General features: G+C 27.3%; 1 protein-coding gene across 1 annotated transcript in view; it reads right to left on the bottom strand.

Annotated features, from left to right (window-relative positions):
• LOC122498494 (muscle segmentation homeobox-like) overlaps nt 1–9210 on the bottom strand; it is a 52272-nt gene extending 43062 nt beyond the window's left edge. Inside the window, exon 1 of the mRNA XM_043606255.1 lies at nt 7464–9210. Within this exon, the coding sequence (XP_043462190.1) occupies nt 7464–8412 (949 nt within the window). The 5' untranslated portion in view covers nt 8413–9210. The remainder of the gene's footprint in view (nt 1–7463) is intronic.
• Nucleotides 9211–22023: the final 12813 nt, after the last annotated feature.

The following is a 22023-nucleotide window of genomic DNA, read 5'->3' as shown; positions in this document are numbered from 1 at the left end:
AATGCACACACGGCACCCTTTATATTGGAAATGAGTTGTGCACTATAAACTCTTTCGTTAATGATCGCGCGCACTTTACCTTATGTTAAACATTTAGGTGTACATAAACACCTGCGGTCTTTTTAAGTAATGATGGAAAATAACAATTTTTTTCTTCACGCATGAAAGAAGAATATAAGGCATAAATATATTTTAATGTTCGTATTTTCATATTAATTGTATCAAAAAGACATTGTTGTGCGTACATATGTTAATAAATAATCACGATTCATTCCCCTTTTTGCGAGCACTATATGGATTCATTTTTAAACGTAATGCGGGCAAACTATGTATATGATAATTTTGTTATATCGCCTTAAAAGGATAAATACTTTCAGACCAGTTTTAATTATGGAAATTCTGTCATTTCACTATATATACGTACGCATGTATGTTTAACGCAAAAATGTTGTTAATGGAAAAAAAATGTTGCAAAAGTGTGAAAAATGTGTGTTGCCATCGCTTACGGAATGAATTAAGGATGGAATTTGAAAGATTTGAGTCATTTTTAAAATTTTTTTAAAACGACTCAGAGAAAACTTTGTATTCTATACTTAAATTACTATTTTCATTAATTTTATTATTTTTTTATTTGCTTCTATCTATTGGTTTATTTACCATTTTCTGTATTATTATTATTAATACTATAGCAACAATTGCTAACTTCTTGCTTCCTTTTTTTTTAAATTAGCAATTTTAAAAATAATTGAACTTAAAAATTTTTAAATCAAATTTTTGTTGAAACAACTAAAAAAATTCAATTTTGGAAAAATTACAAATAATTGCAGAAATTCAATTACTTTTAACCCGGCGAGTATGTGGTTGGGTATGTGATGCCCCACACTTACTTAAACCTTATTAAATCCAAAAATTTTCACTATATCGTTTTGGCACTTCGAGTAGCTGAAGTTATGGGTTCATAAGAGAAGATGTTGATGTGGTGATAGTGTTGTGCAAATTATGTCTTAAATTACTTGGACGTAAACTTCATTTTAGCATAACATTTTGCCTATATGTGCACAACATGGGAGACTTTTTTGCCTTTGAATGAAAGAAAATTGAATCGTAATATACTCTAAAAAGCAGTATTATACTTCTTATTCTATACTGTTTAAAGTCCTAACTTTATAAAAGTGAAAATTTCATTTTATAAAAGTTTAAATATTTTATTGTTTTATTTAATCATATGATAAATATTAAGACAAAGACTTGTTTTTGTTATCATAAATAAATAAATAATTAAGAAAATACATTTTAATACATGCCTTTTTATAATATAAAACCAGAAATTAACTTAATATAGCCATATGTAGCATTTATAAGCAAATTTACAGTCTGGGTATGTCATGCCCACCACATAGTCGGTGTAACAGTTACGCGCCACATACTCGCCGGGTTAAAAGTAATAAAATTCAATTATTATGTTCAAAATTTTAAAAAAATTCTCGTCAAAATCCCAATTATTTTTATAAATAACAAAATTCTTCCCCAAAGTTCAATAATTTTCAAAAATGTCAATAAAATCCTTGTCCTAATTTCAATTATTTTCAAAAAATTTTCTTCTTTTCAATAATTTTCAATATATCTACTATATTTTAATAAAATTTCACAAAAAGAATTTAATTATTTAGAAAATTTTTTTAATAAAATTGTACGCAAACATTTAATTATTTTCATAAATAATAAATTTTTTTTAGAAATTCAATTATTTTCATAAAAAAATAATTAAAAATTGTAGAAAATTCAAAAATTCGAAAGTAATAAAATTCTTATCACAAAATTCAATTGTGTTCAAAATTTACAAAAAAATTCTCGACAAAAACCCAATTATTATCTTTATAAATAAAACAATTCTTCTTCAAAATTCAATCATTTTCAAAAATTTTAATAAAATTCTTGTCAAAATTTCAATTATTTTCAAAAAATTTTCTCATTTCAATGATTTTTAATATCTACTATTTTAATAAAATTACCAAAAAGAATTAAATTATTTTAAAATTTGTTGATAAAATTTTTTATAAGAATTAAATTTTAAGAAACATTCAATTATTCAATAAATAATTTAGTTTTGTATTTAAATAATTGAATTCTCGTAGAATTTTCCAATAAAAATTAATTTGAAAATGAATTTTAGTTTCAATTTTAGATGATAATACAATATGAAAATAATTTTTAAGAAGTTACAGTAACAATATTCTTATAATATAAAATAATTATTTTAACACTCGATCCTCTTTAATTATTATAAAACATAAAGAAATCGATCACTCCGAGTCTTCGACTCGGAGCAATCGATATCTTCATGTTTTATAACAATATTTTTAAGGTTGATTAATTTCAAAAAGGTTTGAATTTGAAATTCTTGAAAATCTTAATTTCTATGAAAAAATAATTAAATATTTAAAATATTATTTAAAAAAGAAATTATTGTTTTCGAATAATTTTATATTTAAAGATATTCGTAAATAAATTTAACAGAACATTTTTTTCAATAAAATTTTGTCCTTTATTTTCTAAAAATTGAAAAACTTTCAATTTCATATTCAATTAAAATTTGTAAATGACAAATAGAATTTATAAACATTTTTTTCCTTTATTTTAAAAAACTTTGAATTTTATTGAAACAATTGAAATTATGAAATAGAATTGATGCACGGAAAGAAAAGGTCTGGAAGAGATATCCATAAAAATATTGTTGAGCAGAATATTGTTGTGTTATCCAATTCAATGGAAGAGACAACTTTCAGAATGGAAGCACATTCCATATTCAATGGATGAAGGAGCCATATTATATTGTTGAATCAAATATGGATGTGACATCCATAGGCATGGTTGGGCTTACAATTCATGCTATGGATTTTCACATATGGCTGCCTCATCCATATAAACTTTGGTTGGGAGATCCATAGTTAGTTCAAAATTTCGATACATGTTGCGCGCAATTCATTATCATGGCATCCATTTAAAAATGGTCGTCTCAATTTGTCCGTCGCGTCGGTTTCCTGTCACGTCTATATAATCACGTTGTGAGTTTATTGTGTATAAATAGTGTTATAATTGTTCATTATTTATTATCGTTATTGTCTATTAGTTTTTATGTAAATTCATTTTCATGAAATATGTGTAGAGTATATAAGGAATATTATATGCTCAAATATTGTAGTTGCGTGTATAGTGTAGTGGATAGCGTTAGTGTTTAGTATGCGTTAGGTCTAGGGTTCGTGTCTCCCCCATCGCTTAATAATTTATTTCGTAAATATGCGGTTATTCAATAAGTGGTGTGTATTAATTAACAAAAATGTATATAAAATATCTCAAGTGACATTGAATTTAATTAATTGAGTGATTCCAATTTTTTGTTTTCCATTTCCATTACTATGGATCACCCAACCATATAGATCTTTTGCTGCTCCAACAATATACAGCCAGCCATAGAATATGGATGGAGCAACCTTAACTATGGATATCCCGTATTTTTCAATATAATATGGCTGTGATATCCATGTATCTGGATGTGTCAACTATTCCTTTTTCTCCGTGTGCAAATTATTTCCAAAAGAAAAAAGTGAGAATTATCTACAAAAACATTAAGAAACAGGAATATCTCATGTTTTTTTCCCCAAAGAAATCGTTTATTAATTATTTTGCAATAAAAAGGCCTAAATACGAATATTAAATAAATATTATTATTGTTTACTTATTTATTTAAAACATGAACAATCTTATAAAAGAGGAAAATAAAAGTAAAAAGTATTAAATTATTGTTTGATTGGTTTAAAAAATTTGAATGAATAAAATTTGAGTAAATAAAAATTACAGAATGAAAAAATTCCCTTTCTATAAAAATAATTTTGACAAAAAGAAAAGCAAAATGAAAAAAAAAAATTTCTGTAACAAGATAACAATTACTGCTTATTCATGGGAAGTGCATGTTGATTTTGTGTTTCGATATGCACCTACTATGATAATTTCAGTGGCAGTAATCAGTGCAAAGTTCGTGAGACAAAGGGGACATATTGTATATTTGCAAGAGTTGTGCAATATCGTGAAAGTTATATATGATTCACTAACTATAGAAAATTTTAAATAACTGTCTGCGGACAGCAAATTTTATACAAAAACAATATTGTTTAAATATATATGTATATACATATGTAGAAAATAGGACAATTAATTATAAGTTATTAAAGTTTTCAAGTTTTGAAATATTAGATAATTAAGCAGTGGAATCTTTAAAAAAAATTATAAAATTTATAATTTAGAAAATAAATAGAATTTTTTGTCTTATAACTTAACATTCAAAAATTGAATAAAAAGAAAATAATAATGATTTTTAGTAAATGTGAAATAATAATAATATTGAATAAATAAGAAACAACTAAAATATAAAATAACTATAATGTAAAAAATAAATAAATATTTTTACCTAACAATTTCACATTCAAAAATTGAATAAATAAGGAATACTAACAATTTTAAACAATATATAAGGTTTTTTATAGAATTCTCTAAATATCATTAAAAATAATTGAATTATAGAGAAGAATTTTAGTTTCAATTCAGAAAATTGAATTGAAAATATTGAAAATAATTTTAAAGTAGTTAAAGTTTAGCAATTTTGATAAATTATCAAATTTCAAGATATTTAAAATATAAAATTTTTGAAAATCTTAATTCATATGGAAAAATAATAATGATTAAATATTTATTTATAAAAGAAGTTATTGATATTTTCGTATAATTTCAGAAATTTGCAAATAAAAGAATTACAACATTTTTTTGAGTATCTATAATAATTTTTGGAGTGAATCAGAATATTTTGTAGAGTCAAGAAAAAAGTGAAAAATTCTGTCTGAAAGTCAAGAAAAAATAAAATGAAATTTTTGTTGCAACCCAGAATAACGAAGAATTAAATTAAAAGATTTTAAAATCTTTGATTTTCAGTACAGGACAATTTCTATTTATCTAATATCAAAACATATTCCCACACATGCGCGTGTACCCATATGAAAAGAAAATCAGTTAAACACCCAAGAATGACTGATTAAAGAACAATAGTGGGATGTTGGATAAATGTTCTCGAGATTCGACGAACAGAAACGCATATAGCTTTATAGATTGGAACCTTTATAGCAAAGCAGGAGTAGCGACAATGTTCTTATTTTCGTGTCCGCAGGTGCCGCAAGTGTCACTCGTTAGAGCTTCCTCGAAACGAGTCTGACTGGTTGGATGCCTCGCTTAGTGCAAACATGGCTACCCATTGCGCGCGTGACTCGCGAACGATTGTCTAGGAAAATCGGGATCAACTATTATATAGAAAAATTGTCGACAGCAACACTAATTTTCAAATTGCGCAATGCACATGAATTTCAAATAAATAAATATTAAGTCTAATATAAACAATTGTCACCTTGTTCAAAAGTTGAAAAAAAAATATATATATAAATAAATAAAGTCGAAAAAATCGCACAATCCGAGCCCTGAAATTATTGTTGTCTCAATAAATAACAGTTCTAACTGATCGTAGTTTTAGTAAATTGGTAGTTAGATACCATCGCAATGATAAACTATTGTTGACCTAATAAATAACAGTTTCAACTTATGGTAGTTTTAAGGAAAACTAGTTTCAACCAATTGTCAATTTCAACTGATGGTAGTTTCAGTTAATGATAGTTTCAGTTCATTGGTAGTTTCAACTAATAGTATAGTTTTAATAAATAATAGTTTTAGTCTAAAGTTAATTTTAACAGTTTAACCAATGGATTAATTTAAAAATAATAACTACAAATAACGAATGATTATCAACAAACAATAATTTCAATTAACGGATTAATTAAAAACTAACAATTACGACAAATAACAGTTTTTACTTAATAATACTAATACTTTAAATTAATGATAGTCACTGAATAAAAAAAAGTTCATGAATAAAAAGACAGTTCATTGCAACGCAATCACAATTCAGATAAACGTCAAAAATATATATCCTTTTAATGACTGTCAATTTTAAAATTAAACCGCAAACTAATTAAATTAACCTTCCGCAAGATGAATCCAAACGATAAAAACCGCACCAATGTTGCAGTTAATTAGATAAAAATAGTTTTGAATAAGATAAATGGCACCATTTACTCATGTGTGTATTTCTAAATTGATGATCGCAACAACAAAGTCGCTTTAGATTGTATATAAACTCACATGCGACGTAATATACAATCAATAAATCATTAGATTTGTTAAGCGAAATGACATTATTTTATATATATGTTTAGCCGTAAACAACGCGCATTCAAGTGTTATAGTTGTTCTTCTATATATGCAACTTGTTCCAATTATAAACAATGAAGAAGAAAATTTTCTCTCTCTCTATAATGATTTTCTTCATGCCACGTTATTATATAGAATAATTAATATACAATAATTATAGATTATGATTCGTAAAAATATAAAAATCTCATAAAGTATAATTTATGAAAAAAAATGGGATAAAAATACGTATACGATAAATAGACTGTACAATAGATTGTATAGTAATTGATCGTTAGTTATAAAAGTGTCATATATATAATATGAAATAAGCAAATATGTCGCCAATGATGATAGTGCGCATAATTGCGCGACTTCATATATATTATTCATAATTAAATTCGATTTACGAATCTATGTTTGTGTATATGTATGTACATGTATTTTGATGCTTGGCCATTATCATTATGGACCATATGTCAAACGCTTTATTGTGTCCGCGATATAAATTGTATATACAATGAACTATATTGCAATGAGCGGCGCAAGAAAATATACGTTTCTTTCATTTCTTAATAATCGGGAATTTGTAAAATGTCCAATTATCCAAATAACGTGAGCGCCAGGTATTTATATACCGCGGAGGATATAAAAATTTTTCGACTTTCCTGTTTCGCTTTTGCGGCGGAGTTATGATGAATTATTCAAAAGACGCCTAGTTTGTTGATATAACTTTCTAAAGTTCGAAAATTACTTTACAATTACTGTAAATTTTAATGGATGTTCAAGTAATTGGAAAGTAATTGAAAACAAATATTCTCAAGGTTTTAAAGTTTGCGAATGGAAAATGCAGAACCTGCAACGGCTACGGATTTTATACTTTAATCCTAACTGAATAACAACTAAAAATTTCGTTTTAGTTGTTATTCAGTTATAGGATTTTTCAGTATTAATATTGTGTTTATAAAACGGTTTGAATTTAGGAGTACTAGCATCTTGGACTTTCTTAATAATAGATTTCTAAGACTAGAAATTAGGAGTACTATGGCATTTGCCTTGGTTTTTTCGACAGAAGAGAAATAAAATGATTTGAAAACAAAGACAGATGGGGAATAAAGAATCATTTGACCAGCAATGGTAAAGAAAGATGAGTTGAAAACAAAATGCGGAAAACTCACCGTTAGGACTCGTGGGTCCTCCATGTGACGTGTAAAGGTGTCCATGATGATTGTGCGTATGTGGGGGTGGGGGTAGCCACGCGAACCCGGCAAGTGAATGCGGAAATCCTGCGGGATTCCACCCGGGACCCCCCGAGTGTCCAAGGTAAGGCCCCGAGGACCTTTGCACCCCGGGGTGTATTGGTTGGGGAACCACGGGACTTGATTTCTCCTTCTCCTGACTCCCCAATTCTAAGTCCCTCTCAAGTTCACAGTCCGAGTCCATCACATTCAAATCCTCGCTCTGTCCCACACTTCTCATCTCGTGCTCCTCATCGAGATGATCCGTCGTTCTATCACCCTCGAGTGATCGATTCGCGTCCGAATCACTCCTGTCGTCAAACTCCCTTCGAATTGGCGACACCGATCGATTTAAAACCCTGTCCTCCTCCTGCCTCTCCCGCCTACTAAGTTCATTATTAATTCTACTATCCGGCGAGACACAACCGCTCCCATCGTCCTGGTCCCTCTGCTCCAATTCAATTCTGATCGGCGACGATGATTTATCATGATTGGTCCTCGAAAAATCCTTAACAGTCAACATCTCCTGCCGATGATGCTCGGACATTGACGTCCTCTGATGATGATGATGATGACCAAACGCCGCCACACCATGAGGACTCAATCTCGCCAAAAGTTCTCTACTCTGAAGACGTTGTTGCTCCAGGAGCAATTCACGATATCTCGCCTCCATTTCAAAATTCTTGTCCGCCTCGAGTCGATCAGACTCCGAGTCCCTTCGGCCGAACGCAGCCGTCGGCGACTTCTTCGTACTGCTCAACAGCGAATCAACGCTAAAACTTATTTTCCCACTGCGGGGCTTTAATGTCGAGGATGCTGACGTCGCGGTAGCCATATCCATATCCTCATAGGCCTCCGGCTCCTGCATTACCGTTCCTTCTCTACTCATTCCTGCCGATCGTCACCTACGCCGATGTCCATCAGCACCGCTGACAAAAATCACTATCAAGACTCGCGACAAGTTGATCTCATTCCTTAACAATAACACCAAAAAAACACCCACTTGTTAACTTTTGTCACATGACAAAAGGTCCTCTTTTTCTCTTAGCGAATCATTTCGCCAAATCCCTAAACATACCAACAATCGCCGGTTTCTTTCATCATCAATCCTTTTCTATTATCAATATTCCTCTTCAAGATTAAATCCTTTTCAATTGTCAATCCTTTCAAATCATCATTACTCCTTTCAAATCACCATAATCAGTATTCCTTTCGCATCATCATTCGAATCATCAACAGTAATCCTTTCCAGATCAGTAAATCTCTTTAATCTTATTTAGTAAGCTCCTTCAAACATTTTGGATCATCGCAGTAAAAATTTGTCCCCAAATTACGGGAAAATCACTTCAATCCTGTTTTTAGCGATAACACTATTCCACGAAGCACAATTGTAATTATAGAGCCTAAAATGAAAAATTGAAAACAACGAAAAAGGACGGAATCATATGAGAGGATTCCGCAAAACGGAAAAAAAAGAAATAAAACAAATTAGGGTCAAAAGGGTTATGTAAAATCGCGTGGTAGCCGCTACTGCCGCGGAAACGGCACTGATTACCAGGTCCCTGCTCCGGGAGCGGAAAGCCCGAGCATCGGTGTTGCTGATGCTGCACCGCCCCCGCAAAAGCCGGAGATCCAGTAAGCGGTGAATGCGGACCAATACGAACACGTTTGCGCGACTGCCGGGTACTTTAGTGAGGGGCGTGTCAGTTGATCTATGTCGACCAATCGGACGCGCGGGAAATTGAAACTTCCGTAAGTATGCCTTTGCTTCCCCTTCGTACAAGCGATTCCAGCGCGCCCAACTTGGAACTGACAAGAGAGACGAAACCAGCCGGTGGGTGATGGGGGGGGGGGGATATATTATATTGCGGAGAGAGGCAAGGGAATTTATATATATATGTATATACAGTGACACGGAGAAACCGGAGAGGGATGGATAGAACGTGACGACTCCTAATTGTCTAATTCCCGGGCGCGCAATGCGCGAATTGATTGGCAATTCTGGTTATTGGGCCCTAGTTGTCCATTTGGATTGATGGCTTCCAAGTATATAGTGAGAGAGAGAGACAGAATATGCTCTCGGCTAGAATTAGATGGATGAAGCTATGCGTTATTAATATCCGAATCTCGAGCCTCCTCATGAGAAATTGCTGATTGACGTATCAAAATCTTATTTGGCGACAAAAAGAGAGAGGCAAAAAGAAAGAAGAAAAGGAAGAGGAGGAGAAAAAAGAGACGATAAGACAGAAGAAAAGAGAAAGAAATAGAAAGAGGAAAAAGGAGAAAAAGAAATAAGAAAAGAGAAAAAAAGAAGAAGAGTATAAGAAAAAAAAAGAAAAGTAAGAAAAAGAAGAAGAAAAGTGGAAAAAGGAGGAAAAGAGAGCGGAAAAGAAAGAAAATTTTTGTTCCAAAAGAAAGAATGCAGTCTAACAAATTATGGATTTTTAGCTCCCAGGTCACGCTCACTTTAAACGTTAAAACTATATGCCCTTTCTTATGAATATATTTTCCTGATAAACCGGTTCAGGAATTTATAATTAATCTTCTAATTTGTATAAATTAATTAGTCAATTAATTTACTTTTTAGATAAGTGTCAAAAGGAAGTTTAAATATTTATTTTCGATAAAATCTTTATTATGCGGATTTGTAGTTTTTTAACGAGTACTTGTTTACAAAATTATGTTTAAAAATAGTTTCCTCAAAATTTGACAGTATTTAGCCAGTTCCGGACCAGTTTTTTTTTTTATATTGTCCGTCAGCCAGTTTTGTGAAAACAGAATTCTTGTGTTATTCTGTAAAGTAATAAAATTCTTTGCGGAAATTCAATTATGTTCAAAAATTTTTTAAATTTCTCATCAAAAATTTAATTATCTTTATAAATATTAAAATTCTTCTCCAAAATTTAATTATTTTCAAAAATTTTAATAAAATTCTTGAAAACATGCAATTCTTTAATAGAGAAATAACAAAATTCTTCAAAGGTATTCAATTATTTTCATAAATAGTCAAATTCTTTGCAAAAATTCAATTATTTTTAATACAATTTTAATAAAATTTCATTAAAGAATTTAATTTAAAAAAAAAATGTTAATCACATTTTTCGAAAGCATTCAAAGAAACTCTTCATAAGAATTTAATCAGGATTATCAAAAATTTTAATAAAATTCTTCCCAAAAATTCAATTATTTTCATAAATAATATATAATTCTTCGAAGAAATTCAATTATTATCAAATTTTTTGATAAAATTCTTTTCAAAAATTCAATAATTTACAAATTTTTTATGAACTTTTTCGCAATAATAATTTTTTCAAAAATTCTTTTTAGGAATTCAATTATTCTCATAAATAATAAAATTTTAACAAGAATTTAACTATTTTCAAATACAATTTTCGTAAAATTTTTCGAAGGAAATCAATTATTTAAAAATTCTTCGCTAGAATTTAATTATTTAAAAAAAAATTATTAAAGTCCATCGTAAGAATTAAATTATTTTTAAAAATTTTAATAAAATTCGTTGCTAGAATTTAATTATTTTTGTAAATCTTTATAAAATGGAGTTATTCGTATCAATTCAATTATTTTAAATTATTCGTAAAAATGTTATTAAAATTCGTCGAAAAATTCAATTATTTAAAAATTTGTTGATAAATAAATTCTTAATTAATTCAATATTAAATAATTCATTTATTTTCGTATTTCAATAATTGAATTCTCGTAGAATTTTCTAATAAATATTGACATAAAATCTTTGAAAATTTGATTTTTCATACTTTTAACTATAACAATATCTACAGAATTATTATTTTTTTAAATTTTAATTTTAATTCTTTCAAAGCATTCAATTATTGTGTTTAATATAGAAGATGGAAATATTTATTGTTGATCTATGATCTATTGTTGATCTATGTATTTATTGTTGATATTGTGTTTAATAACAAAATTCTTCCCAGAAATTCATTTATGTTTTGAAATTTTAATAAAATTCTTTGTAAAATTCAATTATTTTCATAATTTTTCACCACAAAAATTGAATTATTTTGAAAATTATCAAAATTTTTCGCAGAAATTCAATTATTTTCAAAAATTTTCTCAAAATAATCGAAATTTCACATAAAATTGAATTGTAAACAAATGAATTTAAAAATTCTCAAAATGAATTTTTTCTAAAATTTTTAAAAATAATTGATTTAAAGAAGAATTTTAGTTAAAAATTGTGAAAAATAATAATAAATTTAAATTGAAATGAAGGAATATAATTTTGAAAAATTTACAGTAACAATATTGTTATAAAATAAAATAATGATTTTATTACGCGGTCATTTTTAATTATTATAAAACATGAAGAAATCGATGACTATTCGAGTTGAAGACTCGGAGTTATCGATATCTTCATGTTTTATAGTTTTGAAAAAATTTATTTTATAGTTTTAAGTAAAATGTTATCTTATTTGACTCGGAATGTTTATATATTTAAATACTTTGATTGCATACTGACTCGTAGCGAAAGGATATCTGCTACCAGTTTTGAGCCAGTTTTTAACCAGTATTAAAAATTCATCTTTGTTTTTAATTGCGAACTTGTAATGAAATACTAATTGCAATTAAGTACTAGAAGTCGTAATAACAATACTAGATATATTTCTGAATATTATCGAAAAGTAATTTGATTAAATAATAATTACCAGTTTCAAGCCAGTTTGTAACCAGTTTTGAAATTCTATTTAGCTTACTGTCATGTTCGAATAAACTCTATGCTAAATAGTATATACTGATGGAAATTAATTTCCAAGTCAGTTAACGAATACGCAGTTTTGAATAATATTTCAATTGTATGATTACCAGTATTTAGCTAGTATACAACCATTTTTCGAAAGTTGGCATATTTAGTATAACATATGCAACCAGAATTTAGCTTTAAAAAATCAGTATAATCAATAATTAATTAATATATATTTTACTCGATACTAAAAAAAATTTCCATCTACTGGCGTAATCCTGGCTTAAAATTGGCTTGATACTTATTTCTACTATTTTACCATTTTCTATTAAATAAACTGCCATATACAGTTTAGTAACGAATTGTGTCTGACTTTTCTAAATAGATTTACTATAGCACAAAATTTATCTCATAATACTGGCTATGTACTAGCAAATCATTAAATTAACCTCAACTCATAAATTTATCATTATTTTCCCTTCGAAAAAATGTCCCATTATAAGTTGAAGTATTGTCATGGGGAAATTAATGTATTCAAAGTGTTATCTTCATTGCGTATGCGCGCATATATATATTATAGTACATATCTCAATTTTTTATGCCTATAAATCTCTCTCAAGATTCTTGATAATAGAGTATACACTCAAAGGCAGATAAGATTATTGACAGTCTTGTAAGACAACCTGTATACATTTAATATTTATAATAATTACATTATCAATTACAATTAAATTATCGATGAGGATTTCTAAATCTCTGTATTTTATTATACATCTTAATAATATACTTGATTTATATACACATTTAATATTTGTATGTATATTATAATTTAATAGCTATCTATATTTTCTGGTAAACAACATAATAAGTATTTATTTGTTGAATTATTTACTTATACGTACTAGTGTTTTTGGATAAATAAGAAATATACAATCGATAATAATTGCGAATAATTTTTTTTTCTTTTGCAAATTCAAAAAAAATATATATATATATACATATTACCATGTTGAAGGTTGTGAAATATATTTTAGGATTTAACTAATCCGATGGAAAAGCTGTCGGTATCAGAGAAAATGACAGCAGGTCCCGTGGGGGAAAACGAAAGGGGAATAATGCTTTGAATTTCCAGTTTCAAGTCAATCCGCTTACCTAAATCTCATTAGAATAGACCAAAAGAAAAACCGCAGGATATTTCGCTTTTCGATATATATTACAAGGGACCTTTAACAAACAGAATTGTTAACAAGTTCTTCATTATTTATTAAATCATTATATCGATATCGGAAATATTGCGCAAGATCGATTTGCATAATTAAGTGGTTCAAGTCAATATTTAGTCAGACAGAAAATAACGAACGCTCAATTCCGTTGTATTACATATAGGGAACTGTATTATCTTATGCCTGTTATTATTATTTTCATTGATTTTATTTTCATTATTGTTTTTTCTATTGATACCTACTATTATTATTAATATTATTATTATAATTATTACTATTATTTCCCTGACAAGCATAATAGATGAATAATTTTTTGGAATATTTAGGGAATATTATTTGAAATTCGAAGAATAATTGTAAGAATTAATAATTGAAAAATACTACGTTAACATTATATTTAAATAATAAGTGGGAATATTTAAAAATGATTAGGCATACTTCGGAATGCTGCAGGAATATTACATTAATTTTGTAAATTTTTACAGAAGTGGAAAAATATTTGGAAAAATATTCCATTGGTCAAATATTTATTTAAAAAAAATATTTTTTTGGAAGAGTATTCATTTAAAAAAATATTCTTTTAAGAAAATATTTCTTCAGAAAAATATTCTTTTGAAAAACAATTTCATTAGAAGAGTATTTCTTTGGAAATATACTTTTCAGAGAGCATTGTTTTAGAAAAATATTTTTTGAAAAAGTATTCCTTCAGAAAAATATTCAATTGAAAAAATACTCTTTTAGAGGAGTATTCCTTTGGAAAAAACTTCGTTTGGTCAAATATTTCTTTAAAAAATATTCTTTTGGAAGAGAATTCATTTAAAAAATATTCCTTTGAGAAAATATTCCCTTAGAAAAATATATCCTTTTGGAAAAATATTCCATTGAAAGATTATTCCTTTAGAAAAATATTCTATTGGTAAAATATTTACTTGAAAAAAAATTTTGTTGGAAAAGTATTCATTTAGAAAAAAAATTCTTTCAAGAAAATATTCCTTGATAAAAATATTCTTCTGGATCAGTATTCATTTAAAAAATATTCCTTTAAAAAAATATTCATTTGGAAAAATATTTCATATGAACAGTATTCCTTTACAAAATATTTCTTTGGGAAAAGATTCCTTAAAAAAAATATTTCTTTGAGAAAATATATTCCTTCAAAAAAAAAAAAAAAATTCTTTTGGAAAAAATATTCCTTTAAGCAAATATTCATAGAGAAAAATATTCTTTTGGAAGAGCATTGCTTTAGAAAAATATTTAATTGGAAAAACAGTATTTCGGAAGAGTATTCCTTGGGAAAAATATTCTTTTGGAACAGTATTCATTTAAAAAATATTCCTTTGGGAAAATATTCCTTCAAAAAAGATGCAAAAGTGTTCCTTTGGAAAAATATTCCATTAAGCAAATATTCCTAGGGAAAAATATTATTTTAGAAGAGGTATTCTTTTGAAAAAATGTTCTCTTCCAAAAATATTCCTTTGCGAAATACTATTCCTTTTTGGAATATTATGAAAATTTTATTTCCAAAATAAAAAAATGTAAAGGACTTTATAATAATTAATCCCAATTTATAAAAATCTCATTCATCAAATATCTTTTAAAAAATTTCCATCTTTCGCTCAAAAGCAGCTGAAATCCCCCTCCCTAATTCTCGAACGTGCGCAAGATATGATAAAAATCTTCTTCCACACACACACACACAAAAAAGGCGAACATCAAACAAAAGTAATACAAGCATGACATCCGGATTTTTTTTCCGTCACACTCGAGAAAAAGGACAAAAAATGAATGGAAGTATATTTGTAAAATGTGTCTACCATTTCTCTCTACCTACAATAAACAAACATATAAATGCGCTTCACCGAAAAGAAAATGAAGTCCGAAGATAAAGGAGTTCGTGTTGCTCGGTATGACTCAAGTATATTATACAGTATTAAAGGCGAATATATATCTAAGCGCGTGAATAGGTCGCGAGCAGGTGTGCCCAAAAAGGCCAATATATATATACATTTTTCGATTCAAAGACACTCCTCATTCGATATGTGTATATATATATATGTATATAATGGGGGAATGACACCGTGAGCGCGAGTTTGTATACATATATATATACCTATATAATAGGCTCTCGAGTAGTCTATTAAGCCTCCTGGAAACCAGTTAGAGAGTTGGCAATCCAGTTTAGGTACAAAATGGCTGTCGTTTAGCGAGGATTAATGGTCTCGAGAGTACCCCAGGGTAGTATAATGGGGCAGATGCATTCAGGGATGGGATTCTCTTTCCCCCACCATATTATCCGGTAACCTCATTATGTACACCTATCTAACTGCGAGGTCCATTATGCCCTTTTTGCGCGCTCACCGATTCACTACTGTTAAAACGCAGCCTTTTGCTTCTTCTCTCATCTCATCTAACTCCTATGTGGACACAAAATGCTCATATATAGAGAAAATTTATATTCATATACTATTATACTAATACTATACAATTAATATATACTACCAGTGTATACTGTACTGCAAAAAAAAGGGAGTTAAATTTTAACTCCCCAGGGGATTCTATAAAAGTCGCACTCGTTGGGGAGTTAATGCCAGGGGAGTTGGATAAAGCGGGAGTTAAAACTTTACACCCAAATGCTAACTCCCCAAGGAATAAATAACTCGCGCGGGTGTTGAATGAAGGGAGTTAGAAATTAACTCTCTTTTGGAGTTGATTTTTAACTCGAAAAATTTAACTCCCAACTTCCGAGTCCGTTAACTCCCTAAATTTTTTACAGTGTACTATTACCACTACTACTACACTGTAAGAAATTTAGGGAGTTGACGCGGTCATTGGAGTTGGAAGTGAAGTTTTTCGAATTAAAAATCAACTCCAAAAGGGAGTTAATTATCAAATTAACTCCCTTTTGGAGTTGATTCTTATTTTTATTGTGTATATTTTCACTCCATTCGCTTTAACTCCCAAATGGATGTGATTTTTATAAAATCCTCTGGGGAGTTTAAATTTAACTTCCTTTTTTTACAGTATACTGTTATTATTACTAGTCTTCGACTTGGAGTGATAGATTTCTTCGTGTTTTATAATAATTAAATTTTGCAAATTGATATAATCATTATTTTATAATATAAGAATACTGTACTTTTTCAAAACTATTTTCATCATTTCAATTCAATTATTATTTGCCAATAATTTTTATCTAAAATTCTACTTTAGATCAATTATTTTTAATCATTTTCAAAAAAGTTCTTTGTCAATTTTCAAATCCATTTGTTTACAATATTCAATTTCACATTTCAATTATCTCTAACATCTTCAATTAAATATGCATATTAGAAAATAAAAACTTCAAATTATATAAAAAAATTAATTAAACTTTTTCAAAAAAAGTTCAAATTTAAAAATTAAATTCAAAATTCAATTATTTCTAAAAATTTACGCTATATTGCTTTTCATATCTATTGAATTATAATCTAAAATTTTAATTAAAATTAATTTTTTAATCAATTTTTATTAGAAAATTCAACAAGAATTCTATTATTTAAATACAAAAGTAAATAATTTATTGAATAATTGAATGTTTCTCAAAATTAAATTTACATAAAGAATTTTACCAACAAATTTTTAAATAATTAAATTCCTTTGACCAATTTTAATAAAATATTTTAGAGTTATAACATTTTTCGAGAAATTCGATTAAAATTGTATGAAAAATAATTGAAATTCTGCAATGAGTTTTATTATTAGTAAAAATAATTGAATAAAATTTTTCAAAAACAAATTAAATTTTTTACAAAAATTTCAATAAAATCCTTCACAAGAATTCAATTATTTTTATAAGTAATAGCAGTTTTCACATGAATTGCATAATTTAATAAAATATAATAAAATTCTTTGTAAGAATTCAATTATTTTAATAAATAATAAAATTTTTCATAAGCTTTTAATTATTTTTAATACAATTTTAAATAAATTCCTAGAAAAATGTTATTATTTTCAAAAACTTTTTGCAAGAATTCAATTATATTTCACAAATAATAAAATTCTTCGCTGAAATTCAAAATCTGTTATTTTAATAAAATTTCTCAAAAGAATTCAATTATTTAAAAAAAAATGTAACAAAATTCGTTACAAGAATTCAATTATTTTCATAAATAATAAATTTTTTTACAGAATTTCAATTTATTATTTAAAAAAAAAATTAATAAAATTCGTTGCAAGAATTGAATTATTCTCCTAAATTATAAAATTCTTCACAGGATTTCAATTATTTTTAATACAATTTTAAGTAAATTCTTCGAAAAATGTAATTATTTTCAAAAATTGTATTAAAATTCTTCGAAGGAATTCAATTATCAATTAATTTTAATAATTTTTGCAAAAGTTCCTTAAGAATTTTCAAATCTATTTGTTTACAATTCAATTTTACGAAATTTCGATTATACGGAAATTCTTCAATTAAATATGTATTAGAAAATAAAAACTTGAAATAACTTTTAAAAAAATTCATTTAAACTTTTTCAAAAAAATTAATTCTACAGAATTGTTTGTTAAAAATATAAAAAATTCAGAATTTCAATGATTTTAATTTGAAACCTTTTCAAAATTCAATTATTTCTAGAAATTCACGCTATGCTTTTAATACTTAATTATGATCTAAAATTTTAACTGAAAGTCTCATAAAAAATTTTATCAACAAATTTTTAAATAATTAAATTCTTTAGACGAATTTTAGTAAAGTTTTTAAGAATAATTACATTTTTTGAGGAATTCGATTAAAATTGCATTAAAAATAATTGAAATCCTGTGAAGAATTTTATTATTTATGAAAATCATTAAATTCTAGCAACGAATTTTATTATATATTTTTTTCAATAATTGAAATCCTGTAAAGAATTTTATTATTTATGAAAATAATTGAATTATTGCGAAGAAATTTGTAAATAATTGAATTCCTGTGAAATTTTTATTATTTTATGGAAATAATTAAATGTTTGCGTTGAATTTTATTAAATTTTTTGTAAATAATTGAATTCTTTTGGAAAATTTGATTAAAATAACAAATATTAAAAATCATTGAATTGAGAGAAATTTTTGAAAATAATTGAATTTCGAAGAAGAATTTTATTATTTCTAAAAATAATTGAAATTTCTACCAGAATTTTTTAAAATTTTTTAACATAATTGAATTTTTGCGAAGAATTTTATTACCTTTGAGAATAATTGAATTTTTCTGCAATCATTTGTAATTTCTCTAAAATTCTCCAAATTATATTGTACAATTATGAACGTTTCGTGATTTTTCAATCAAATTACGGACTTTATGAATCATTTTCCAAAAAAACTGACTTTTACGGACTTGAAGAAAATTTACGGACCTTGTTGGAGCCCTGCATACTGTATATAAATATATAAATATTGTGTATATGTGAGTATGAAAGCATATACACAGAAGCCTCATATTTGGATACCAAAAGGGACGTTTAGTTTGGCGTTTCACGCTCGAGTGGTCTCCCTCGATTGATGCCCTTCTCTCTCTCTCTCTCTCTCTCTCTTTCTTTTTTTCTCTCCTTTTTCTATATTTCATTATACTGTATTATAGGGCAAGAGACTCTTAAGAGAGGCATATAAAAAAAAGAGAAAGAAAGAGAGAGAAAAAGGGGAAAAAGACATATATATGAGTCGGATGTTTAAAAAGTGACTCTCTCTCTCGACTTTTTCTGCTTTTGTGCCTTTTCGATGACAGATATTTTGAAGCTATTTAACGTCGTATCGAACTCTTGAAGAAGACATACGGCGTGCCGCCTCTCGATGTCATGACACCTGCACTCAAAAAAGAGAGAGTCTCTCTTATGTTTTATATTCAAAATGCTTAATAAGCCGGCACTAATCGATTGAGCTTTAAAACGCGCGGCACACGCATGGGAATTCCTATTTTTGAGGGTGGGATTATTATTTTCTTTTCCTTTATATTTATACACTCTGCTGTCGGCAAAAGATGCGAGGAATACCGATGATCGTTCGATGAGTGAAAATGCGAGAGATGAAAGTAATTTTTTTTTGAGGTCTTTTATATTCTTAAAAAATGGAATATATGACAGTTTTGCCACTATTATAGGTACTTATGCGTGCGGGATGAATAAGATATAAATTACTTTTTGATGCTACCGTGTGACTGTGCGGTATGTTTTTATATTGTACATGTATGATTGAAAAACTATTTCCAATGAGTGATTTTCTTTTTATACGGTTTAAAGGATTTATCTATATATACTTTTCGATTATTTATAGGTATTTTTCCGGGACAATGAATAATATATATGAGAGTGCGAAGTGTCATTTTATTTTGAATTAAAAATTATGAAGACACTTTGGTCTTCGATAGTAATATATAGTAATTGTAGATAAACGTATATTTTTTCTACAATTACAATTTTTTACAATTTTTAAAAATTGAACATATTTCAAGGCAGAAAAATTATTAAATATTGTAGAATATAAATAATATATAAATTTTTTGAATTTGATACTTCTTTGACGTTATTTCTATTATTTATACGTTTCTTGTTGCATTTTGAAACTTAGAATTGATGAGAAATATTTAGAAATAAATTTGAGGGAACTGGGAATTTAACCCAAGTTCTAATTAAGGTGATAATTCTAATTTTCTTTCTTCTAATAAAGGTCATTTTATAAAAATTTCTTTTTCTTATAAAGGTAATTTTCAAAAAAATTTTTTCTAACAATATTCAATTTTTGTAATAACGACCAATAGGTATTTATGCGATTAAAAAATAAAATTTAAGAAAACTTTTTAATTTTTTAAAAAAATACTTGAGATTTTGTTAATCTATTATAAAAAAAATTAAAATTATGCAAATTTAACAAAATTTAAAAATAATCTAGTTAAAAATAGTAATTAACAAATAGAAATTATAGGAATTTTGTCCCTGAAGATATTTAAAATTTTCTTTAAAAAAATGTTTTATAAATAAATTAATTTTGGAAATTTTGATGTAAAAATTATGCAAATTATTATTTTTTTTCAAAAAATTGTAATATGAAATATCTAGTAATTTTATAAAAAATTTTCTACTTTTTCAAAATGAAACTTATATAATTATTAGAGGTGTGCAAAAAGCTCGAAGCTCGAGCGGGTATTTTCGAGCTTTTCATTTTTCGAGCAGAGCCGAGCCTATGCAGTTCGAGCTCGGGCCGAGCCGAGCTTTATAAAAAGCTCGAATAATTTCGAGTACTCGAATTTTTCGGGTACTCGAAATTTTCGAGTACTCGATTTGATTCGAGCCCTTGAGAAAATCCAAAATTTTCTACATTAATTGTTAATTAAATTTTTTTTAAAAAAAAATTTTTTTTTTAATTTAAAAGCTCGAATTAAATCGAGTACTCGAAAATTTCGGGTAACCGAATTCATTCGAGTACCCGAAATATTCGAGTACTCGAGTGAATTCGGGTACCCAAATGTTTCGGGTACTCGAAAATTTCGGGTACCCGATGCCCGGCTCGGCTCGGCTTTTCGAGCTTTTTGCACACCTCTAATAATTATGTAAACAAAATTTTTATTGAGAAACAAAAAATATGCAAATTAGTTTCTATTCCTTAATCTTAATGTTTTAACAATTTTCTAACTTTTATAAAAATTATAGAATTTTTAAAATTTTAGGAAAATAAATATTAGAAATCATAAATTTTTAAAAAATTTCTTTTTAGAAATCAAACCTTGTTAGAAAAACTTTTTTTAAGAAAACAGATTTCACTAGAAATTGCTTTTTTAGAGAACAAGGATTAGAAAATATTTTTTATAAAATTTTTTTGAGTAGGGGAATGTAGTCAAGGTTGGCCTACTGTCTAGGTAGGCCACTCGCGTTTTTTTGTCAAGTTCACTAGCGCCACCTACGCGCATTTTTGTCGAAGCTTGTCTTAGTGAAACCTAACTTTTTGTTCAATTACATTTTCGGAAAATCGAAAATTGTGTTTTCTGTGACGTCGGTACAAAAAAAGCTCAAAAAAAGTTTTGTGCATAATGTGAAAAACCATTAATAAAAGATAAAAAACAAATTGAATCGTCAAGGCAAGTATGCAGAAAATTTGTGGGACTCATGGTTGAAAGGAAAACAAAGTAAAAAATCGAATCCCGAAACGTATTTCTTTATGGTTACAACAATTCGGTAATGTTACTTACTGTCAAGGTCGGCCACTATGTGTTTAAAATGCGCAAAGTTGAGGACGAGCTACTTCATTTGCAAAAACTGCAATTCTGTATAAGTCATAATATAATTGATCATCTTATTAATATTTTTATTTAATTTTATTAATATTTTAGTGCAAAACTTTTTTTTATTTATATTTATTTTTTTATATTGTTTATTGTTATTATTTTGTTATTTCATTAAGTTACAAACTGTAAACAATAAAGAATCAATTTTCCGTAACTCCAAACATGTTATTTTATTTTTTAACGATTAATGCCCTTTGAATTTTAAACATGGCCGACCTTGACTGTAATGGCCAACCTGGACTACAAATTTTTTTTTTTTTAAATCTT

The sequence above is a fragment of the Leptopilina heterotoma genome, unplaced genomic scaffold (assembly GCF_015476425.1).
Source record: "Leptopilina heterotoma isolate Lh14 unplaced genomic scaffold, ASM1547642v1 Lhet_10, whole genome shotgun sequence".
Lineage (NCBI taxonomy): Eukaryota > Metazoa > Arthropoda > Insecta > Hymenoptera > Figitidae > Leptopilina > Leptopilina heterotoma.
This window is presented reverse-complemented; position numbering and strand designations above follow the sequence as displayed.